The following is a 25,873-nucleotide window of genomic DNA, read 5'->3' on the forward strand; positions in this document are numbered from 1 at the left end:
GATAATTGCCTTACAAAGTTGTGTTTGTTTCTGCCACACCAATGTGAATCAGCCGTAAGTATACATATGTCCCCTCCCTCCTGGGCCTCCCGCCCCCCATCCCATCCCACCCCTCTAGGTTGTCACTCACCGAGTTGAGCTCCCTTGTATTATATAGCAACTTCCCGCTAGCTATCTATTTTACATACGGTAATGTATATGTTTTGATGTTACTCTCTCAGTTCGCCCACAGTCTCCTTCCCCGCTCTGACTCTGTTCCTGCTCTGCAAATAGCTTCATCGGTGCCGTTTTTCTAGATTCCATGCTGCTGCTGTGGCTGCTAAGTCGCTTCAGTCGTGTCCGACTCTGTGCGACCCCATAGACGGCAGCCCACCAGGCTCCTCTGTCCCTGGGATTTTCCAGGCAATACTGGAGTGGGTTGCCATTTCCTTCTCCACTAGATTCCATATATGTACATTAATATACAATATTTGTTTTTCTCTTTCTAACTTACTTCACTCTGTATAACAGGCTCTGGATTCATCCTCCTCACTAGAACTGACACTCCCATTTTTTCTTGAATGTGTGGGATTTCTTGAGTGTAAGGACTCAAGAAGGAAAAGGAAGGACAGCCTTTTCTGTACTTGCTTTGTCCCACCCCAATCATTCTCTCTCTCTCTTTCTCCATCCACCTCTCTTTCTCTTTCTGGTTTTCCTGCCTTTGATGCTCTGAATCATATTATGTCATAAGCAAATTTGGGACTTGTGTATTTTATGCATGATACCAGGGACCTCCTTTTCCTTCTCTTCGTTGCTGCTGCCTTCATTCAGGGCTCAGGAGATTCTCCTTTGGCTTAGTCTCAGGAAATCACACTGGTTCTTCTTTCTACCCTTCCCTCTGTTCAGAACTGACTCAGCTGCTGCGAAGCTCTGCCAGGCAGTTAGGAAGCTGCACCATCCCAGGGCGAGATGGCCGAGAGCTGGGCTCCACAGCAGCCCCAGATCAGCTACATAGGCAGCCCATGTTCTCCAGCACATGTGGGAAGAATTTTCCCTTGGGGTCTCTGTCTAGTTCCCCAAGCCTAGCTCCTCCCGATTCACATCCTCCCTGCTTGCGGCACAGTGAGGTTTGGTTGACTTTTTGTGTTTCTCCCGTCACTTGTGAGAGAGTGACCACCACCCACCTCTCTAGGTACATCTCCCAGCCCTTCTGCCCCGACTTGTTCCCTGGCACACCAGATCTCCAGCAGTAAATACCTGATGGGTTCACTACTTGGAGCTCCCTGAACACAGCACATGGTCTTTCCGTTCTGTGCCTCACCCTGGGCTGCCCACTGGTCTCCAGCCCTCTTCCTTCTGTCCTTTAAGTTCAGTTTAGGTGTCAATCACTCTACAAAGCCTTCCCTGACTGCCTTCATGCCAGATTTACTTCATTGACTTTGGGTTTTCAATTTTGCATCTGTGTCCGCCCCTCCACTGTGATGGTCTCCTTTACCTCTCTGTCCCTAGGGCTGAGCTCAGGACCTGGAATATTGCAGGCACTCAGTTCATGCTCATTGAACCCCACTGGCTTAGGGCAGGGAATATCTTTGTAGTTTTTCTTCTAGGTTTGCCCTCCTGGTGGATTGCTTCCTTCCTAAGTAGCATCTTGTTATTTGAGTCCCACTAGTATCATCTTCGGAGGAGGCGATGGCACCCCACTCCAGTATTCTTGCCTGGAAAATCCCATGGATGGAGGAGCCTGGTGGGCTGCAGTCCATGGGTTTGCTAAAAGTCAGACACGACTGAGCGACTTCACTTTCACTTTTCACTTTCATGCATTGGAGAAGGAAATGGCAACCCACTCCAGTGTTCTTGCCTGGAGAATCCCAGGGATGGGGGAGCCTGGTGGGCTGCCATCTATGGGGTAGCATAGAGTCAGACACGACTGAAGCGACTTAGCAGCAGCAGCAGTATCATCTTATTTGAGGCTCACCGAGAGGCCTCGCTTTATAATAAATTATTAGGTTGCATTCTGTTTGGATGGTTTGCTGGGTGGAGTGGCATTTTTAGATTCCAGACAAGTCTCTGTCTAGGAGGAGTGGAGAAACGAGGAGGGGCACATACTGTGCAGGGTCAGGAAGGAGGCCCCTTGAGGTGCTCAGGGCTTCATGAGCTGCCTTTCCATGCATGATAACCACATCCTATGTGGAGTCTTTCCTTTCAAAGCACCTTGGCATACCTGGTCTCATTTGATCTTTCCTACAAATCACCTTCGGAAGTAGAAGGCAACAGGTATACACAGTGAAACAGATAAGGCGGATTCTTTTATTTATTCTGTATAGATTTATTGAGTTCCCATTCCCTTGCCGGGAACACAACAATGAACAAAACCAGCATGTTCCCAGCTGTCAGGAAGTTCTGGTTCTAGTCAGGCGATGCCAACAAGTGAGTAGTGTACAAATAAGTAATACATAGAATTTCCAGTGACAGTACGTGCTCAAAAGACAATCAGGCCGGGTAATATTACAGAAAGTGATGAGTGGGAGGGGTGAAGGGGCTGCCCTAGAGCAGGTAAAGCCTTTCTGAGGAGATGACATATGAGCTGAAGTCTGAAAGGTGAGAAGAAACGGGCCAGGTGATATGCTGAGAGTCCGAAAGTGGAGCTGGCCCTGGAGCCCCGAAGCATTTCCTTTAGCTGTTCTCTTACTGCAGGAAAGCAACCAAGGCCATCAGTCAGGACAGGAAAAAAATGTGTGTGTATATATATACATATACATATATATATATATATATATATATATATATATACAGAAAAAAGATATATATAAAATACATCTATGTAAATACATGTACCAGTTCAGTTCAGTTCAGTCGCTCAGTCATGTCCGACTCTTTGTGTCCGCATGAACAGCAGCACCCCAGGCCTCCCTGTCCATCACCAACTCCTGGAGTCCACCCAAACCCATGTCCATCGAGTCGGTGATGCCATCCAACCATCTCATCCTCTGTCATCCCCTTCTCCTCCTGCCCTCAATCTTTCCCAGCATCAGGGTCTTTTCCAATGAGTCAGCTCTTCGCATCAGGTGGCCAAAGTATTGGAGTTTCAACTTCAACATCAATCCCTCCAGTGAACACCCAGGACTGATCTCCTTTAGGATGGACTGGTTGGATCTCCTTGCAGTCCAAGGGACTCTCCAACACCACAGTTCAAAAGCATCGATTCTTATTTGCTCAGCTTTCTTTATAGTCCAACTCTCACATCCATACATGACCACTGGAAAAACCATAGCCTTGACTAGACGGATCTTTGTTGGCAAAGTAATGTCTCTGCTTTTTAATATGCTGTCTAGGTCATACCTTTCCTTCCAAGGAGTAAGCGTCTTTTAATTTCATTGCTGCAGTCACCATCTGCAGTGATTTTGGAGCCCAAAAAAATAAAGTCTGACACTGCTTCCGCTGTCTCCTCATCTATTTCCCATGAAGTGATGGGACCAGATGCCATGATCTTAGTTTTCTGAATGTTGAGCATTAAGCCAACTTTTTCACTCTCCTCTTTCACTTTCATCAAGAGGCTCTTTAGTTCCTCTTCCCTTTCTGCCATAAGGGTGGTGTCGTCTGCATATCTGAGGTTATTGATATTTCTCCCGGCAATCTTGATTCCAGCTTGTGCTTCCTCCAGCCCAGCATTTCAGCTGCCCCTCAAACTTGGCTCTGTTTGGCCTAGTTTAATATCATAAAATGTCACTTAAACCTAGCAAATGTCCCTTTAATAAATTTCAACTAAACCCATCAGTTTTATGGACCATCTAACTCAGGGCCTACCAAAGGATTTGGCACAAAGTAGGTGTTCAGAAAATAATTTGTTAAATGGATGAATTAATCCTACCCTTTGGTTGAATCCCGTGGGCAGAGGAGCCTGGCAGGCTACAATCCATAGGGTCACAAAGAGTTGGACACAACTGAAGCAACTTAGCACACATGCACACACCCTTTGGTTGACCAGCCCTTGGAAGCAAGATTGAGCAATTTGGAATTTATTGTACTCGAAGAATAGGACAGTGTTTACAAGTATATCAAACAGGTGAGATGACGCATGATTTCAGGGGGGCACAGCCTGTGATTTCTCTAGATCTTCTCCTTTTTAAAATAAGGTTTAGAATGTTAGGATAGAGATTGCTAAAGTTGATATAGATTTTATTATGTCCCAAAGTTTCTTTTAGAGAATATAATATTAAACAAGAGAAGCAGGACAAGAATGGCACAAACAGTATAATTTCAGTTCTATTAAAAAATCTATATTCATGGGGGAAAAACTGGAAAGAAGTTATAACAAAATTGGGACTTACCCAATGATCTTACCTTATCTTTTCTACTTATCAGACTTTTTCCAAATTTTCTGCAGTAAGTGTGTATTACTTTTATAATCAGAAAAATATAACATGTGATTTGTTAAACAGTTAGTATAGAATGTGGTATGACATTCTTGCCAAAGCCTGCTTTTTTTTAATCCCTGGCATTCATCATAAAAATCACAGCTGATATTTTAAATAATGACATTATCGTAGCAAAAGTGAACTGCACCTTAGCAGATGTACTCCTACCTGTGTCATGTGACACAGTTGATCTGCCGAGGAGCCTACACCATCCAGATGCTGAGATTGGCCATATCATGGCTCCTTGCCTCTACCTGCACATCCCTCAGCTTCCCTGGGTACTTGCTTCCTCCCCCTCTACCTGTCAGAGGCTCAGGAATGGCTGGGAAGCTGGTAGTGCAGGTCAGAGCTGCCCTGCTTGCTTCTGATTGTGGACTCAGCAAACAACTCTGTAATTTGGATTATATTGACTGCCCTGAAAAATAGCAAATGTGCCAGGGTATTATCCTGTAGACTAAACAAATTAAAAAAAAAATAAAAGCAGCCGAACCCTGAAAACTTATTCACTTCTTTTTTTCAATCAGGTGAAAAGTATAAATAATATTGTTTCTCCCTTTTGGATGATGACATCTCAGTGGTAAATCGAGACATTGCTTAAGTGAACTTTGAGTTTTAACAAGATCTTCTACTTGCGTTTTTGACTTTACCAAAAACAAGTGCCATTAGAATGATATCAACTGTTTGAGTCAGTTGTTGGCTTGGGCCTCCACCCAGAATTTGATGTCATTGATGGGCATCCATGAGGAACAGGCATAATTTTGAAACTTTTGACCAGAGGACCTCTGAAGACCTTCATTAGTGCTAGTGTTAAATATAATACAAATGTAAAAATGAAAATGGCCATCTTATGCACTAAGTATGTGGATTTAAAATGCTTTCTATCTGCTAGGGCTTTGCATGGGAACCTCTATGAAACTGGAGAGTTACTGAGTCTGGAAAATGTTTCACTCAGTGCGATGATGAAATGTAGACTAGGTATCAGATGTGGGGGACCCAGGATGGAGGGAGAGAAGGAAACACAGCCATGACGAATAGAGTTTGCAGGACTTGAATCATATCTTATTTTGATTAAATCAGGATCGGTTTACTCAGAGCCTGTAATGTGAGACTGTGTTAGAGTAGTAGAGGGGTTCTATTATGGTTATCTTACTCAAGAGTGAGTTCATTTTCATCACATGTATTTTTAATTCTTTGGAAAGACAATTACATTAATTGAGGAATGACATGTAGAATACCAGTTTGAAAAAACATTTGGCGAATGGGGGTACTGATGTTACCTAACTATCAATTAATTAAAAGTAGCTTGTAACATGAGCTCTAGGTATCCCATCTAAAGGGTGGCAGTAGGCTGCTTGGGGAAGCCCATTATATTTTTGATGCATTGATTGGGTAAAACAAGATTTTCAAGGAAGAGGCTCCAGGTTATTCCCACTTTTCTCTTTTCATTGCACAGCTTCCAAAAATGTGCTGCTCTGACCTAGTATGAGAACTTTCCAACTCCAGGATGAATTGTCCAAGATGGTTCTACTGCTTCTGCTGCAGTTAGCCTTAGTGAAGGCAGAGTAGTCTCCAGGTGCCAGCCAACCCATGACCTTCCATCTCTCTCCAAAATGAGACTCCTCCGTCTCTCCTCCACTTTCTCCCTGGCCTCACTTCCCTGGACAGAGTCCTCTTTTAAAGACTGTGACATTCTCTAGGAAATATTGGTCAGAGATGAAGTTAGAAAAAATCAACTGAGACTAAATCACAGAGGGTTAAATGCCATCTTCTGCTGTCCGCTTTTCTCTCTTCTCATCATCTTACCAAAAACATAAATCTTTTTGTGCATGCATCTTGTGAGTGTCTATACCATAATCCTATCCACCTCCACTCTCGACTTAAAGCTATATTCTACTATGTCTAATATCTCCATATTTCTGGGACAGCAACAAGGAGAGAAGGGGTGATTTGCAAGCTGATTGGAGAATGTGTTTTTCAGTGACATTTCCCTTTCCTTGTGAGTTTTATAATTGAAAATTAACCTGTGTGGACAAACTTTTTTTTATGATCTTGCATATTACTGTATTGTCAGCCTTATCAGCATATTCATTTGGAATTACTTATTTGGGTAACTTTCTCATCTACTTATCAGTAGATTCCTGATGTCTAATATACATAGAGTATAAAGATTAAGATCTCTTTGGGTTTCTGAGTCATAAGTCTAGAATCAGACTCTGAAACTTTTCTAATAGAGTAGAAGTCACAAAGGGTTAAGTCTTTGGGATCTTGGGAAAGGATCTAGATGGGTACACCAGTGCCTTTGGGGAGTGTTTTTGAATCTTTGCTTCTTTGTGAATTGTGGAATTTTTGTCATCATAGTTTAGAGAAAGGAGGTCAGCGGGAGGTGGAACAGCAGACATTCGGTGGAGAAGAAAGACTCCACTGAAGACTGATTCATATCATGCAGAGTTTGGGTGTGATTATGTGCATACACCAACAACTGTGCACTCCATGTCCCTGTGGTAGGAAGAAGGGGAGGAGAGGGTTTTGCAGACATAATATTTTCTTTAATCTCTTTGCAGAGTGGACTTTGGAGAAGAGCAAGCCTAAGAAAACAACATGGCATAGTTTGTCTGTCATACACATGATACTCAAAAAGACTCTATGAAATCCTTTCTTTAAGTTAAGAAGCAAATAGAATTATTTGGTTACCAGCTTTGATGATTACCCCAGTGTTTCTTTTCCATGATGGTGAAATTCCTGAGCAGTTTTCACTTTCTGTGATTAGATGAAATGTTCTCCTACAAGCTTGAAATGAATTCATGGTTATGCATTGTATTTTCTTTATCTTTCTTTACACTGCTCATCCTATGTGAATATGGGTAAAGTGATTGCTACCTCTTTGTAAAGTTCCACCCCAGACCCTGCTCCAGCAGAACTTTACTGATCCCCTGGTGCTTGGCCATCTTGCTTTCTTAACTCTGTAGAATATAATCAGTACTTAATAAATAATTGAGAACTGTCTGATAGATTAGTTTTTGTTGTTGCTGTTAAGTCCCACCTCCTTCTAACACCTACAGTTAGAAAAGATAGTATGCTTATATTTCATATTTTTCTAATTTTACTATTCTTTATGATACAAAGCACCCTTTCTGGTTTAAGAGCATAAAATTGGAAACATCATAGAAATTAGGGAATATAACTTCCCCTCCAATTCAGGAATTTTCTATATAGCTTCCTTGTTACATTAGTCTGTTCTCTTAGATAAGTCATTCAAGTGCTTTGAGCCATATTCATAAAATGAGGGTGACAATAGTACTCACCTTTGCTAGCAATGTATCTGGATGCCAGTGACAGAAAACCTAAAATACTGGTGTCTTAAGGAAGATAGCATATTATTTTCCTCTCTCCCAAATCCAGGAACAGGCACAGTGGCTTCTATCTTAATTCGTTGCTATGCACAGCATCTAGTTTCATGTTCACCTTGCAGTCTCATATGGCTGCTCCAGCTCCAGCCATCATGCCTTCCTTGCCAGCAGAAAGGAGAAAGAGGAGAAAGAAAAGGGCATACTCTCTCTCTTCAAGGACACTGTCCACAAGTAGCAAACCATTGTGCTTATATCCAATTAGCACTAACTTAGTCACCTTGCTACATGTAGCTATAAGGGAGGCTGATAAAGAGATGGCCTTGTACTTGGCTGAAATTCAGAGTTTATATTACTGAGGAATATGGGAACAGATCTGGAGGACAATTAGAAGTCTCTGTGACCCTACTGATAATTTTATGAAATAAAAAATGATGAAATGAGATAATATATACAATGTGCTTCAGGCATGTGCTTCATGCCTGACATATAATACATGCTCAGCTAATATGTAAGTATTAGCCATTGTTTTTATGGCTAAACATTATAGGCAGTCATTCATTCACTGTATTATTTGTTCAACAGACATTGAATACCTACTGTGCTGAATACTATACCTCTCCTGTTTAAATCCTTCTATCAACAATCTGGAGGAGACTACTGTCCAAAATAGCTTATTTTTTATGGGATAACTTTAAAAGTTCCATAACTTATTTATCAGAGTAAGTCAAAGCATGCTTCCCAAATAATTCAGTCTTACCCTTTGAAACCATAGAACAAGCCTGTTTCCTCCATTCAGTTCATCAAATATATGAAGGTAGCTAATAAGCCTCACATTTAGTTTTCTGACCCTCAGCAGGCATTTTTGTTAGCTGATTTATTTAGTATGTGGTTGGCAAACTTTTTCTGTAAAGGGCTAGATGGTAACTATTTCCGGCTTTTCAGGTCACATGTCCTCTGTCACAATTTCTCAACTCTACCATCATAATGGGAAAGCAGCCTTGGACGTTGTATAAGTGAATGGCTATGGCTATGTTCCTATAAAATTTGTTGTTGTTGTTTAGTCTCTCAGTTCTGTCCAACCCTTGCAACCCCATGGACTGTAGCTCACTAGCCTCCCCTTTCCATGGGATTTCCCAGGCAAGAATACTGGAGTGGGTTGCCATTTCCTCTTCCAGGGGATCTTCCAGACCCAGGGATCAAACCCACATTCCTGTGTCTCCTGTTTTGCCAGGTGGATTCTTTATCACTGAACCACTGGGGAAGGCAGTTTCTATAAATATTATTTACAAAAACAGATAGCAGGACAGATTTTGGCCTCGTGCTATGGTTTGCCAGCCCTGTGATTTAGCCCATGCTGCTGCTGCTCCTGCTGCTAAGTTGCTTCAATCCATAGAAACTTATAAATAAGGTTATTTGTGACTGATATTCCCCTTGTCTGAAGCTGAAAACTTTCTTTGTGTCACTCCAAATTTTTTATACATTTCATTTCTTTTTCTTGTCTTATTACTTTGGTTAAGATTTTCAGCACCCCTTGCATCTCCATAGCATTACTTGCTGGCCAATTATTTCCCTAGACATGTTATCCATCATTTCTAGCTTGGAAATGCTCTTTGACAAATCTTCTCTTGTTCTACCACACATTGTTTGACCTCCCCCAGGCTGACTCTTCTCCAGTCATCTCACAAATCTGTCCACATTAAGAAAATAAGAATCATTTTTCCATCCCTTTCTTCTTCAAACCTGTTAGACTTTGATTTTCCTTTGGTGGTGCTTCAGCTTTTCTTCACTGAGCAGTCTAATACTAACTATAACCTAATCCAACTTCCCTTAAAGACAATTTAGAGGAGGCAGGTAGAAAATTAACATTTAATGATGGACCAGGCACTGCTGACATTTACAATATGTGTGTTTAATTTCAATGTTATAGACATGGTAAGTGCAATTTGAGATAGGTCATATCACCAGCTGTGGTCATGCAGCTGAAATACAAGGAGTCATTCCAAGTTACAGAATAGAAATTAAATCTGACTGGACTGGGGGATTTAAGTGTGTGCATCTGGCAAAAGTAATTCGAAACCATTCACAAATACAGCATAGTTGCTATACTTTGGTTGTCCTCTCTCATCAAGACATTTGTAAAGCAGAGAATAGCAAATATTTGTGCTGAACTTTTGGTTTTCAGGATATTTACTTCATAATTTTATAGAGTAGGTGATTTTATTTCAATTTTGCAGGAAAGGAAATCAAACCACAAAATGATTAAAATGTTTGCTGGAATTGCCAGCCACCTGCTTCTAGGAGAGTCCACAATTGCTCTTCTCAGAAAAGTTCATCGCACATCTTTTCTAGCTACCTCCTTATTGTCTTTCAGACCTCAGCTCCATCATCATCTTCTCCAGGAAACACTTTCTGCAGTCACCTCCACCTTGTGCCCACCATCTGATTTAGATGCTCTTTCTACATCTTAAACAAGATCATCACCCTCTTTGCACTGAACCTTAACTGATGTTGTATTAGCTTGTAAGGAAATCAAGGGCACATCCTTGCCTCATTTATCTTTGTACTCAATAAATATTTGTCAAGTAAAGGAATGCCCTGAGATGGAGCCAAGTCAGTGTTGCAGGGAGTCATTTCCTTGTGATGTTTCTCAGTTCTGATTATACCTGGAGGCAAAACAGAAACCTCAACCTTCCAGAAACAAACAAAAGAGGATCCTCCCAGAAGCTATTGATCTCTGCAGCCAGGGAACATCAGAAATTAAAATCTATGGGGTTTCAGACTAGAAAGCAAAGAAAGCAGCATAACTATGGTGAAGTGCACAGCTTCTAAAGTCAGTCTTCTTAGATTTGAATCCTGACTTCACCATTTTCCAGCTGTGTGATCTTTGGCAAATGACTTAGCTTTTCTATGCTTGGGTTTTTGTTAAACGTGGATAATGGTGGAACTTTGGTATATTAGTTATCTATGGCTGTGTAACAAATTACCCCCAAACTGAGTGTCTCATAACAATAGACATTTATTATCTCACAGTTTCTGTGGGTCAGGAATTTGGAAGAGGCTCATGTGAGTGCTTCTGGCTCAGGGTTGCTCATTAGGTGACAGTCAAGATGTCGATTGAGGTTCCTGTCATGTGGAACCTTGACTGAGGCTGAAGGATCACCTTCCAAGATGGCTCACTCAAGTAGCTTTTGGCAGGAGGCCATAGTTCTTCCCACCAGCAACTCTCGTTATGGGAGTATATCTCTCATATCATTATGGATTAATAATTGATTTCCCCCAGAGAAAGCAAGAGAGGAAGCCCCATGGAGAAACTCCAGTGACTTTTATGACCTATTTTTAGAACATACACTGTTATTTCCACCACATTCTCTATGCCAGAAGGAAGTCACTAAGGTGGCCCATGTTCAAGGAAAGGGGAATTAGGCTCCACCTTTTGAAAGGAGTATCAAAGAATTTGTGGACATATTTTAAAACCACACACTATCTTATAGAGTTGAGTGAGAATTCCATGAGATAAGAATTATAAAGTGCTTGATAGGACTTAAGCAGCATCTACCTTGAATTACTTTCCTCATAGATTAGAAAGGACAATGAACTGTCAGTCTGAAGGCTTTGACTTGAAAAATTACTCTATAAAATGGAGCAAAGATAACAGAATTAACTGATGCCATAAACAATTAAAGTATTCAGTATAGTTCTTGGCATGAAAAGTTGTTCATGTTTTGAATTTTAAAAAGCGAGTAAAAACAGCATGTACAGTGTGATCTGATGTTTGTATGATTATATACTTATATCTCTGTATGTTGATACATAAGGGAGCATTTTATTTTTTTTTCCATTTATTTTTATTAGTTGGAGGCTAATCACTTTACAATATTGTAGTGGTTTTTGCCATACATTGACATGAATCAGCCATGGATTTACATGTGTTCCCCATCCTGAACCCCCCTCCCGCCTCCCTCTCCATCCCATCCCTCTGGGTCTTCCCAGTGCACCAGCCCTGAGCACTTGTGTCATACATCCAACCTGGGCTGGCAATCTGTTTCACCCTTGATAGTATACTGTTTCAATGCTGTTCTCTCTGAACATCCCACTCTTGCCTTCTCCCACAGAGTCCAAAAGTCTGTTCTGTACATCTGTGTCTCTTTTTCTGTTTTGCATATAGGGTTATTGTTACCATCTTTTAAAATTCCATATATATGCATTAATATACTGTATTGGTCTTTATCTTTCTGGCTTACTTCACTCTGTACAATGGGCTCCAGTTTCATCCATCTCATTAGAACTGATTCAAATGAATTCTTTTTAATGGCTGAATAATATTCCATAGTATATATATACCACAGTACATATGTACCATGTTCCTTATCCATTTGTCTGCTGATGGGCATCTAGGTTGCTTCCATGTCCTGGCTATTATAAACAGTGCTGCAATGAACATTGGGGTGCACGTGTCTCTTTCAGATCTGGTTTCCTCGGTGTGTATGCCCAGAAGTGGGATTGCTGGGTCATATGGCAGTTCTATTTCCAGTTTTTTAAGAAATCTCCACACTGTTCTCCTTAGCAGCTGTACTAGTTTGCATTCCCACCAACAGTGTAAGAGGGTTCCCTTTTCTCCACACCCTCTCCAGCATTTATTGCTTGTAGACTTTTGGATAGCAGCCATCCTGACTGGCGTGTAATGGTACCTCATTGTGGTTTTGATTTGCATTTCTCTAATAATGAGTGATGTTGAGCATCTTTTCATGTGTTTGTTAGCCATCTGTATGCCTTCTTTGGAGAAATGTCTGTTTAGTTCTTTGGCCCATTTTTTGATTGGGTGATTTATTTTTCTGGAATTGAGTTTCAGGAGTTGCTTGTATATTTTTGAGATTAATCCTTTGTCTGTTGCTTCATTTGCTATTATTTTCTCCCAATCTGAGGGCTGTCTTTTCACCTTGCTTATAGTTTCCTTCGTTGTGCAAAAGCTTTTAAGTTTCATTAGGTCCCATTTGTTTATTTTTGCTTTTATTTCCAATATTCTGGGAGGTGGATCATAGAGGATCCTGCTGTGATTTATGTCAGAGAATGTTTTGCCTATGTTCTCCTCTAGGAGTTTTATAGTTTCTGGTCTTACATTTAGATCTTTAATCCATTTTGAGTTTATTTCTGTGTATGGTGTTAGAAAGTGTTCTAGTTTCATTCTTCTTCAAGTGGTTGACCAGTTTTCCCAGCACCACTTGTTAAAGAGGTTGTCTTTTTTCCATTGTGTATTCTTGCCTCCTTTGTCGAATATAAGGTGTCCGTAGGTACATGGATTTATCTCTGGGTTTTCTGTTCTATTCATTGATCTATATTTCTGTCTTTGTGCCAGTACCATACTGTCTTGATGACTGTGGCTTTGTAGTAGAGCCTGAAGTCAGGCAGGTTGATTCCTCCAGTTCCATTCTTCTTTCTCAAGATTACTTTGGCTATTCAAGGTTTTTTATACTTCCATACAAATTGTGAAATTATTTGTTTTAGTTCTGTGAAGAATACCGTTGGTAGCTTGATAGGGATTGCATTGAATCTATAGATTGCTTTGGGTAGTATACTCATTTTCACAATATTGATTCTTCCAGTCCATGAACACGGTATATTTCTCCATCTGTTTGTGTCCTCTTTGATTTCTTTCATCAGTGTTTTATAGTTTTCTATGTATAGGTCTTTTGTTTCTTTAGGTAGATATACTCCTAAGTATTTTATTCTTTTTGTTGCAATGGTGAATGGTATTGTTTCCTTAATTTCTCTTTCTGTTTTCTCATTGTTAGTGTATAGGAATGCAAGGGATTTCTGTGTGTTAATTTTATATCCTGCAACTTTACTGTATTCATTGATTAACTCTAGTAATTTTCTGGTAGAGTCTTTAGGGTTTTCTATGTAGAGGATCATGTCATCTGCAAACAGTGAGAGTTTCACTTCTTCTTTTCCTATCTGGATTCCTTTTATTTCTTTTTTCTGCTCTGATTGCTGTGGCCAAAACTTCCAAAACTATGTTGAATAGTAGTGGTGAGAGTGGGCACCCTTGTCTTGTTTCTGATTTTAGGGGAAATGCTTTCAATCTTTCCCCATTGACGATAATGTTTCCTGTGGGTTTGTCATATATAGCTTTTATTATGTTGAGGTATGGTCCTTCTACTCCTGCTTTCTGGAGAGTTTTTTATCATAAATGGATGTTGAATTTTGTCAAAGGCTTTTTCTGCATCTATTGAGGTAATCATATGGTTTTTATCTTTCAATTTGTTAATGTGGTGTATTACATTGATTGATTTGTGGATATTAAAGAATCCTTGCATTCCTGGGATAAAGTCCACTTGGTCATGATGTATGATCTTTTTAATATGTTGTTGGATTCTGTTTGCTAGAATTTTGTTAAGGATTTTTGCATCTATGTTCATCAGTGATACTGGCCTGTAGTTTTCTTTTTTTGTGGCATCTTTGTCTGGTTTTGGAATTAGGGTGATGGTGGTCTCATAGAATGAGTTTGGAAGTTTACCTTCTTCTGCAATTTTCTGGAAGAGTTTGAGTAAGATAGGTGTTAGCTCTTCTCTAAATTTTTGGTAGAATTCAGCTGTGAAGCCATCTGGTCCTGGGCTTTTGTTTGCTGGAAGATTTCTGATTCCAGTTTCGATTTCCGTGTTTGTAATGGGTCTGTTAAGATCTTCTATTTCTTCCTGGTTCAGTTTTGGAAAGTTAAACTTTTCTAGGAATTGGTCCATTTCTTCCAGATTGTCCATTTTATTGGCATAGAGCTGCTGGTAGTCATCTCTTATCATCCTTTGTACTTCAGTGTTGTCTGTTGTGATCTCTCATAAGGGAGCATTCTAGAATGAGGTTCCTCATAGTATTAATCATGGTTATCTCTGGGTGGTAGAATTTGTGTTAAGGTAAACAAAAATTTGTGTTTTTATGCATTGTTTGAATTGTTTTACACTGAGCATAAATCTACAAAAATAAGGGTGGCATTTTCCAAAGAAAATAAAAAAGAAACTAAGTTGGAAAGAAGACATGAAAGGTGGAAAGGTTTAGTATGTTGAGCCAGGATTTTGCTTCTCTAAGTGGACTAGTTTATCCCCTGTGATGTATCTGATTGATAGGATATCCTCTGATCCTTCAAGTTTGTTGTGAAGACTTGTATGTGCTGGGATCAGGTGAGAGTTTGTGACTGTGTTTTGCTTGAGGGGACATATATTAAGAGAAAAAGGGGAAAGTATGGAGAAGCAAGGAGAAGAGGGACGTATGTGTGGCAAAGAGCAAAGACAGAACAAATCTGGTGTTGACAGCAAAGCCTGAATGCTCGTAAGTTGCCTTGGGAACAACTTTATCCATAAAAGAACAATATACTTGTGATGGGCACTCTGTCAGCCCAGAGTGCCTTGAATATCTTCTATAACTGCTCTTGCCGCATTGAACTGAAATCTGTTCAATTCTCCCTCCCTCTTAACAGACTTCCAAGCAGGTCCTGGCTATCTAGCTCATTACACTGGCTATCTAGGTCCCAAAATGTAGCAGGGTTTAATAATCTGAAGAATAAAATAGCTTAAATTATTTTTTAAAATAGTGTCATTCACAATTGAAAATATTTATGTCTCCTAACATTCAACTGAGTAATTTATTCAAATGAAAGAGGGAGTTAAAAATGTGTATATTTTATGGAAAAAATTGGAGAAACTGCCCAAAGATGCTTTTTGAAAGGTTTAAATCTATGATTTGTTTCCCATTTGTCACATCTGTTCTTTGTTCACCTTTTCCTTTTTTCTGCCTTTTTTTTTTTAAATTACTTGAAAAAAATTTCTAAGATTCTAATGTTTTTACTTATTTTCTGTATTTTTGGTTAAAGTGATTGCATTGGGGCTTATAGTATATATCTTAAGCTTATGAAAACCTGACAATATTACTTTAAGTAATATTACTGGGCTTCCCTGATAGCTCAGTTGGTAAAGAATCCACCTGCAGTGCAGGAGACCCTGGTTTGATTCCTAAGTCAGGAAGATCCCCTGCAGAAGGGATAGGCTACCCACTCTAGTATTCTTGGGCTTACCTGGTGGCTCAGCTGGTAAAGAATCTGCCTGCAATATGGGAGACCTGGGTTCTGTCTCTGAGTTGGGAAGATCCCCTGGAGAAGGGAAAGGCTACCCACTCCAGTATTCTGGCCTGGAGAATTCCATGGACTGTATAGTCCATGGGATTGCAAAGAGTTGGACACAACTTTCACTTCACCCTAATTCATGTAGAAAATAGTCTTATATTAATATATTTCCATTTCTTCTCTTTTGACCTTTGTGCTGTTATTGTCATATATTTTACTTCTAGATTTGTTAGTAACTGTATAGTCATTGTTATTATTTTTGCTTTAAATGGTCAATTAGTTATTTAAAATGTAAGAAAAATTGTATTTATCTGCATATTTAACATTTTTCATACTCTATTTCTTTTTGTAGATCCAGATTTCTATCAGATTTCTATTTCTTCTACCTAAAGGACTTTCTTTACCATTTTTTATTTTAGTGAGCCTTTTTTTTTTTTCTTCTTTTTGACTGCATGGCTTGTGGGATCTTAATTCCCCAACCAGGGATTAAACCCATGCCCCCTGCAGTGGAAAGATGGAGTCCTAATCACTGGACCTTCAGGAAAGTCCCTCTTTATCTTTCTTATATGTAAGTTCACCCTTGATGGATTCTTTCAGTTTTCATATGTCTAAAAGTCTTTATTTCATTTTGTTTTCAAAAAATATTTTTGTTGGGTATAGAATTCTAATTTGGCAGTGTATGTGTATGTATGTATGTATGGGAGAAGGAAATGGCAACCCACTCCAGTAGCCTGGAGAATCCTGCGGACAGAGGAGCCTGGTGGGGTGCTGTCCATGGGGTCGCACAGAGTCGGACATGACTGAAGTGACTTAGCACGCATGCATGCATTGTAGAAGGAAATGGCAACCCACTCCAGTATTCTTGCTTGGAGAATGCCAGGGACAGAGGAGCCTGGTGGGCTGCAGTCTATGGGGTTGCACAGAGTCAGACATGACTTAAGTGACTTAGCAGCAGCAGCATATATATATATTTTTTTTAAGTTTATTTTTTTAATAAACTTCTTTATTTTTTAATAAACTATTCTGCATTGTTCCTAATGAGAAGCCTACTAGCGTCCCTATCTTTTCTCCACTCTACTTTATGTGTCTTCCTTCTCTAATTTCCTTGGCTTTATTGAAGTCTCAACTTCTTCTCTTTAAATTGGACATACTGTTTGGTTTCATCTGAGTCCCTTCTCCCTCCCCAGTAGCCAAAAAACTCAAAGGTATAAGCTAGGGCATTTATAGAACTCACCTTATTTATTTATTCTTCTTTCTGGAATTACTATTCTATGTTGCCTGTTATTCAGTATCTCAAAGCAATTATTTCATTATTTTTCCTGACTTTTTTCAGTTGTTTAAGGAAGAAGCATAAACCTGATCTCTGTTAATCTGTACTGGCTGAAAACAGAAGTTTGAAATATTGAATCAAAAAAATAAATACCTAAAACCAACTTCTGATTGCAAAACTTCTCCACAAAATGGATTCACATTTTGCAGTAGCTTAGAATTATGAGGTCATTTTTAAAAATTTGTTTAGTGTTTGACATTATCTCTTTTTCTTACAGGATACATTCAACTGGATTTTTAAATCATTGTAAGCCAGTGATGGATCAGAAGTTACAGAATGCAATGCCAAATAAAAGTCTTCGAAAGAATTGCTTCAAAGAACCGAAGAAAGAAAATTGATCTACTTCCTTAATACCTTGATGTAGAAAAACATACTGCACATGGTAGGAAGTGATAACTGGGAAAGTTTATTTGGGTCTTAATATATCTAAGTGATAGGAACTGTCACTTTGTTTCTCAGAGGGCTTATACCCCAGAGATTATGTTAAAAACCAGTAGTTTTATCAACATCTTGACATGATCACAAGAGAGGAGAAACAAAGGGCTAGCTGAAACCCTGCACCTTGGTCAAGATGACTTCTGAAGAAATGGCAGGTTCTGTTCTCAGGCCTGTGAGTCAGAGAAAAGTGATCTCTGCTCAGTCAACTGTAGATGAAAGTAATGATAAGGTCTTGGACATCAATATTCCAAAATTTCATCCTGTCAGGCAGAGTGGGGAGACTTCTCATACCATCTCGCAACTGACCAAACTTACAGAAGAATCTTCTGGAAGCAACGTGCCCCAGATTTTCTCAGTAGCAAGGGAGAAAATAACCAGTGATGAGAACAGTAATGAAAATTGCTGGGAGAAAAGCATGCCAGATTCTGTGAAAAACCTTAACATTAACTGCAACAGCATATTGAAAAACCATCAGCATGGCCCTCCTCAGAGCCAGTTTTATGAAACGTGCAATTCTATCACAGAGGAAGGTCTGTGTTTGGAAACTGGAATCTCTTCTTCACTGGAAGGAAAGGTGTTCCCTGGAATTCAACTGGAAATAGACAGACCTCCCATGGGCATTAGTCCATTAGGAACTCAGTCAGCCATCATAGAGACAAGCAGGGCACACCCTGAAAGCAACATGGCAGTATTTCACTTGCATTACGAGGTTGACAGAAGAATGTCAGACAGTTTCTGTCCCCTATCAGATAACTTGATTTTGGATGATTGTGGAAACTGTGTACTACCTGCTGTTGGTGAGGAACAAGAGAAAAATTACATGGCATATACTTGCAAACTGATGGAATTGACAAGTAACTGTGACAATAAGAATAGGCAGCTGCAGTGTGATCATTGTGACCCCTTGAATGACAAATACTTGTGCTTTGAAGGCTCTTGCCCAAAGGCCGATGTGGTATGTTCAAGTGACAGCTTTTGCAGAGAGGATTTTACTGACAGTCCACCTGCCAAGACCTTTCTGAGCCATTTTGAGGACTTCCCTGATAATTGTGAAGATGTAGAAGAAGATTTGTTTAAAAATAAAAAGGAGCGGTCTGCTTGGTTAGTGAGGAGATTTTGCAAAAATGACAAGGAAGTTAAGAAATCTGTGTTTACTGGGACAAGGGCAATTGTGAGAACTTTGCCTTCTGGTCACATTGGACTGGAGGCTTTGAGTTATATTGATCAGAAGAAAAATGGTCTCTTATTGCCTCCTGGGAGAGTCATGGAACGGCTGTCAACAGTGGTGGTTAGGCAAGATGGTTCCCAAGGTCTGTCAAAAGCCCAGTGGTATCCGGTAAGAGTTAAAGTTTCTTTTAATCCATTTTTCAAAGTTGATTTTTTAAAACTCCAAATCTCCATTGTCTTAATTCATGGGAAATGTTCACTTCTGGCCAATGATTCTTAGGGGAAGCACTTATAGTTACTGGAAATTAGTAGACCTAACAGATACTGGAATTGATAGCTGTCAAGACTGAGTTAATTCCACAGCAATATAAGTCACAAAAGACACATAAATATGCACTCAGAGAAGTTAGGGAGAGTCCCTGATTACTGTATGTGGGCTTATAAAACAGAAACTCCTGGAAGTAGGAAAATGGTTCTGCCAACTGATTATTCAGCTCTATCCTTCAGAGATATGTCTGTCCTCTTCTGCCATGGAGTTCATTGTTGTTTTTAGGTTGCAAAGCTTAAACTTAAATCTCATTTTCTTTCTTTTTCTTCCCCTTTTATTTATTTATTTTTCATTTATTTTTATTAGTTGGAGGCTAATTACAATATTGTAGTGGTTTTTGCCATACATTGACATGAATCAGCCATGGATTTACATGTGTTCCCCATCCCGATCCCCTCTCCAACTTCCCTCCCCATCCCATCCCTCTGGGTCTTCCCAGTGCACCAGCCCTGAGCACTTGTCTCATGCATCCAACCTGGACTGGTGATCTGTTTCACACTTGATAGTATACTTGTTTTAAATCTCATTTTCTCTGTTCAATTCCTCTAGCCAGTGCTTCCTGTTTTTTCCCTCTTAACCCTTTTTATGCCATGGCCCTCTTTGGTTATTTGGTGAAGTCTTCGGGTTGAGAAGAACACTTTTAAATGCATCAAATGAAATACAAAGGATCATAAAGGACACAGATTATGTGGATAGACATATATCAAAATATTTTTGAAGTTGTAATATAGCAGGGTACTTCTTTATTAACACACTAAATAATGGCAGCTGATGATGTGATAACTACCATAACTTCAAGGTAGTGAAGAATGTTAGTAAGGAATGGTTTACCTGGGACTTTCCCTGTTTTAGCAGTGCAAGTCCCATATTCTGGGAAGCCACTAAGTCTTGGACAAACCAAGACAAACTAATTAATTAGTTACCTTAATAATAAATACTATTTTAGAGTCTCTTCCATGACTATAATATATGGCAATATCTGTGATTCCTATTGGTGACAAAATCACAGGTACTGCTAGTGTTACTGACATTTGTTGCTTACATTCATAATGGAAGGAAATGCTAGACTTCTATTTGAGGTTAATAAAAGAATTTTTTCTCATCCAAATTTCTGGACTCTCTGAGTTCTATCCATAGTTCTCCCTCTTTAAGATTCCTGCTCCGAAAATGCACTCAATTAGCTGTGCACTCTTAGACCTGATCTTTGCATCAGAAGCCAGCACCATGTATTCTCTTGTTTGTTTGTTTGTTTGTTTGTTTCCTTCTGTGGCAAAGTAGCCCTATTTTCTTCAACTGATCTTAGTGGAAAAGCTGTTTCTATAAATTTTGCATTCCAGTTTTACACAATTCCTTAAAACCTGGCCCTAAAAATAAACCCAATCTAAAAGAACATCCTTTTATTGATCTATGACTAGTATATTTTTATTTTCATCATCATCAATTGTGGGAACTAATATTTATTGTGAATTTAAATATGCCAGGCACTGGACTGAATAACTTACACACTTCATTTCATGAAATCATCTCAACTACTTGCTGATGTGGTCTGATTATTCACCCCATTCTATCATTAAGAAAACAGAGTCTAAAGGAAATTCTATACCCTCAGTTCAGTTCAGTGCAGTTGCTCAGTTGTAGCACTGTGCGACCCCATGGATTGCAGCATGCCAGGCTTCCCTATCCATCACCAACTCCCAGAGCTTGTTCAAACTCATGTCCATTGAGTCGGTGATGCCATCCAACCATCTCATCCTTTTTCTTCCCCTTCTCCTCCCACCTTCAATCTTTCCCAGCATCAGGGTCTTTTCTAAAGAGTCAGTTCTTTGCATCATGTGAGAGTTTCAGCTTTAGCATCAGTCCTTTCAGTGAATATTCAGGACTGATTTCCTCTAGGATAGACTGGTTGGATCTCCTTGCAGTCCAAAGGAGAACTCTCAAGAGTCTTCTCCACTATCATAGTTCAAAAGCATCAATTCTTTGGCACTCAGTTTTCTTTATAGTCCACCTCTCACATCCATACATGACTACTGGAGAAACCATAGCTTTGACTAGACAGACCTTTGTTGACAAAGTAATGTCTCTGATTTTTAATATGCTGTCTAGGTTGTTCATAGCTTTTCTTCCAAGGAGCAAGCATCTTTTAATTTCATGGCCGCAGTCACCATCTGCAGTGATTTTGGAGCCCAAGAAAATAAAGTCAGCCACTGTTTCCACTGTTTCCCCATCTATTTGCCAGGAAGTGATGGGACTGGATGCCAGGATCTTCATTTTTTGAATGTTGAGTTTTAAGCCAGGTTTTTCACTCTCCTCTTTCACTTTCTTCAAGAGACTCTTTAGTTCCTCTTTGCTTTCTGCCATAAGGGTGGTGTCATCTGCATATCTGAAGTTATTGATATTTCTCTGGGCAGTGAACCTATGTGTAATGATGATGACAAACCCAGTGAAAACCAAATCATCTATCACTAGCATTCATGCCCACTAGAATTCAAAATGGAAAAATAGAGCTGTGCAGAAGAACAAGGGAGTTCAATATATACTGATCAAGAAAGATGTTCAAGAAAATAACAAATGAAAAAAATATAAAGCACAAGTTTCCAACCATCTTCTATTGAGGTATAATGTACACATCATTTTAAAGTATACAAATCCATGCTTTTTAGTACATTCACAAGATGGTGCACCTATCACAACTATCTAGTTCCAAAATAATTTTAACACCTCAAAAAGAAACTCTTCGGGCTTTCCTGATGGCTCAGTCATAAACAATCTGCCTGCCAATGAGGGAGACATGGGTTCAATCCCTGATCCAGGAAGATCCCACGTATGAAGAGCAGCTAAGCCCATGTACTGCAATTATTGAGCCTGTGCCCTAGAGCCCAAGAACTGCAACTACTGAAGCCCCCACACCCTGGAGTCTATGCTGCATAACAAGAGAAGCCACTGCAATGATAGGCCTGCATACCACAGCTACAGAGTAGCCCCTGCTTGCCACAATTAGAAAAAAGAGCCCAAGCAGCAATGCAGAGCCAGCACAGCCAAAAATAAAGATAAATAAGTAGATAAATAAGAAACTCCTTAACTATTAGTGACCACTCTCTATTCCTCCCCGTCTCCTGGCAACCACTAATCTGCTTTTGGTCCCTGTGGATTTGCCAATTCTGGACATTTCCTACAAGATCTGACTTCTTGTGACTGGCTTCTTTCACTTAGCATCATGTTTTCCAGGTTCATCCATGTCATAACATATATCAGAACTGTATTCTTTTTTATGACTGAATAATATTCTACTATATGGATGTACCAGATTTACTCATCCATTCATCAGCTAAAGGACAATGGGTTGTTTCCACTTTGGGGCTGTTTTGAATAATGCTGCTATGAATGTTCCTGGACAAGTTTTAGAGTGAACATATGTTTTCATTCCTCCTGGTAAGATACTTAGGAGTGGGATCATTGGGTCATATGGTAACGCCATGTTTAACATCTTGGGGAAGGAACCAAACGTTTTCCAAAACCACTGCTCCATTTTATATTCTCACCAGTAGTACATGAGAATTTCAATGTCTCCACATCCTCACCAACACTTGTTACTATTCATTTCATTTATGAAAGCTATCTTAGTGGTTGTGACCTGGTAATTCATTGTGGATTCAATATGCATTTCCTTAATAACTAATGACGTTGAAAAGTTTTCCATTTCCTTGTTGGCCATTTATATATCATCTTTGGAGAAATATCAATTCAGATCCTTTCCCCATTTAAAAAAAATGGTTTTTTTGGCCTATGTATTGTTGCATTGCAAGGCTTCTTCATATATTCTTAATGAGATATGTGATTTGCAAATATATTCTGTTGATGGGCTTTCTTTCACCTTTTTGATACTGTGCACTGATGCTCAGAACATTTTAATTCTAATGAAGTCAACAATTTATCTACTTTTTTTCCTTTGGTTGCTTGTGCTTTTAGTGTAATATGTAAGAAATGATTTCCTAATTCATGAAGACTTACACCTATGTTTCCTTCCCAGATTTTAATAGTCTTTGCTGTTGTTGCTGTTCAGTCATTGTGTCTGACTCTTGGTGACCCCATGGATTGCAGCACACCGGGCTTCCCTGTCCTTCGCTCCCTCCCAGAGTTTGCTCAAACTCATGCCTATTGAGTCAGTGATGCCATCCAACCATGTCATCCTCTGTCATCCCATTCTCCTTCTACCCTCAATCTTTTCCAACATCAGGATCTTTTCCAATGAGTCAGCTCTTGCATCAGGTGGCCAAAGTATTAGAGCTTCAGCTTCAGCATCAGTCCTTTCAGTGAATATTCAGGGATGATTTCCTTTAGCATTGACTGGTTTGATCTTCTTGCTGTCCAGGGGACTCTCAAGAGTCTACTCCAGCACCACAGTTCAAAAGCGTCAATTCTTTGGCGCTCAGCCTTCTTTATGTTCCAACTCTCACATCCGTACATGACTACTGGCAAAACTATAGCATTGACTGTATGAAACTTTGTTGGCAAAGTGACGTCTCTGCTTTTTAATCGAAAGTCTAGGTTTGTCATAGCTTTTCTTCCAAGGAGGCAAGTGTCTTTTAATGTCGTGGCTGTAGTCACTGTCCACAGTGATTTTGAAACCCAAGAAAGTAAAATCTCCCACTGTTGCAATTCTTTCCCCAGTTATTTGCCATGAAGTGATGGGACCAGATGCTGTGATCTTAGTTTTTTGAATGTTGAGTTTTAAGCCAGCTTTTTCATTCTTCTCGTTTACCTGCACCAAGAGGCTCTTTAGTTCCTCTTCACTTTCTGCCATTAGTGTGGTATCATCTGCATACCTGAGGTTGTTACTATTTCTCCGGATAGTCTTGATTTCCAGCTTGTGATTCATCCAGCCCATCATTTCACGTGATGTGCTCTGCATAGAAGTTAAACAAGCATAGTGACAGTATACAGCTTTGATGTACTCCTTTCCGAAATTTAACCAGTCTGTTGTTCCATGTCCAGTTCTAACTGTTTCTTCTTGACCTGCATACAGTTTTCTCAGGAGGCAGGCAAGGTGGTCTGGTATTCACATCTCTTTAAGAATTTTCCAGTTTGTTGTGATCCACACAGTCAATGGAGCAGAAGTAGATGATTTCCTGCAATTGTCTTGCTTTTTCTATGATCCAATGGATGTTGGCAATTTGATCTCTGGTTCCTCTGCCTTTTCCAAATCCAGCTTGTACATTTGGGAGTTTTCAGTTCATGTACTGTTGAAGCCTAGCTTGAAGGATTTTGAGCATTTCTTTGAGAGCATGTGAAATGAGCACAGTTGTATGGTAGTTTGAACATTCTTTGGCATTGCCCTTCTTTTGGATTGGAATGAAAACTGATGTTTTCCAGTCCTGTGGCAATTGCTGAGTTTTCCAAATTTGCTGGCATATTGAGTGCAGCACATTAACAGCATCATCTTTTAGGATTTGAACTAGCTCAGCGGTAATTCCATCACGTCCACTAGGTTTGTTTGTAATAATGCTTCCTAAGGCCCACTTGACTTCACACTCCAAGGTGTTCAGCTGTAGGTGAGTGGCCACACCATCGTGGTTATCCTGGTCCCTAAGACCTTTTTTTATATAGTTCTTCCATGTGTTCTTGCCTCCTTTTCTTAGTATCTCCTGCTTGTGTTAGGTCCTTGCCATTTCTGTCCTTTATTGTGCCCATCTTTGCATGAAATGTTCCCTTGGTTACTCTGATTTTCTTGAAGAGATCTCTAGTCTTTCCCATTGTATTGTTTTCCTCTATTTGCATTGTTCACTTAAGAAGACTTTCTTATCTCTCTTTGCTACTCTTTGGAACTCTGTACTCAACTGGGTGTATCTTTCCCTTTCTTCTTTGCCTTTCACTTCTCTTCTTTTCTCAGCTATTTGTAAGGCCTCCTCAGACAACCATTTTGCCTCCTTGCATTTCTTTTTCTCTGGGATGTTTTTGGTCACCACCACCTGTACAATGTTACGAACCTCTGTCTGTAGTTCTTCAGGCACTGTGTCTATCAGATCTAATCTCTTGAATCTCTTTGTCACTTCCATGGTATAATTATGAGGGTTTTGATTTAGGTCACACCTGAATGACCTACTGGTTTTCCCTACTTTCTTCAATATAAGTCTAAATTTGGCATTAAGGAGCTCATGATCTGAGCCACAGTCAGCTCCAGGTCTTGTTTTTGCTGACTTTATAGAGCGTCTCCATCTTCAGCCACAAAGAATATAATCAGTCTGATTTTGGTGGACCATCTGGTGACCTCCATGTGTAGAGTCGTGTCTTGTGTTGCTGGCAGAGGATGTTTGCTATGACCAGTGTGGTCTCTTGGCAAAGCTCAGTTAGCCTTTTCCCTGCTTCATTTTGTATACTCCAAGGCCTAACTTGCCTGTTACTCCAGGTATCTCTTGACTGCCTAATTTTGCATTACAGTTACCTATGATGAAAAGGACATCTTTTTTTTTTTTTGGTGTTAATTCTAGAAGGTCTTTTAGGTCTTCACAGAACTGTTCAACTTCATTTTCTTCATCATTAGTGGCTGAGGCATAGACTTGGGTTACTGTGATGTTTAATGGTTTTCCTTAGAAATGAACCAAGATCATTCTGTCACATTTGAGATTGCACCTAAGTACCGCATTTTGGACTCTTTTGTTGACTATGAGGGCTACTCCGTTTCTTCTAAGGGAATCTTGCCCATAGTCTTAACATCTTACTTTCAGATATTTGATCCATTTTCAGTCTATGTTTGTACGTGGTGTG

At 39.7% G+C, this 25,873-nt stretch overlaps 1 protein-coding gene across 3 annotated transcripts in view; it reads left to right on the top strand.

Annotated features, from left to right (window-relative positions):
* Positions 1–25,873, top strand: part of PLCE1 (phospholipase C epsilon 1) — a 364,525-nt gene that overhangs the window by 19,320 nt on the left and 319,332 nt on the right. For all 3 annotated transcript variants that reach the window (XM_061162214.1, XM_061162213.1, XM_061162215.1), the window contains one exon: positions 17,396–18,952. In XM_061162214.1, the coding sequence (XP_061018197.1) occupies positions 17,750–18,952 (1,203 nt within the window). In that variant the 5' untranslated portion in view covers positions 17,396–17,749. The remainder of the gene's footprint in view (positions 1–17,395; positions 18,953–25,873) is intronic.

This window comes from Dama dama, chromosome 15, assembly GCF_033118175.1.
Source record: "Dama dama isolate Ldn47 chromosome 15, ASM3311817v1, whole genome shotgun sequence".
Lineage (NCBI taxonomy): Eukaryota > Metazoa > Chordata > Mammalia > Artiodactyla > Cervidae > Dama > Dama dama.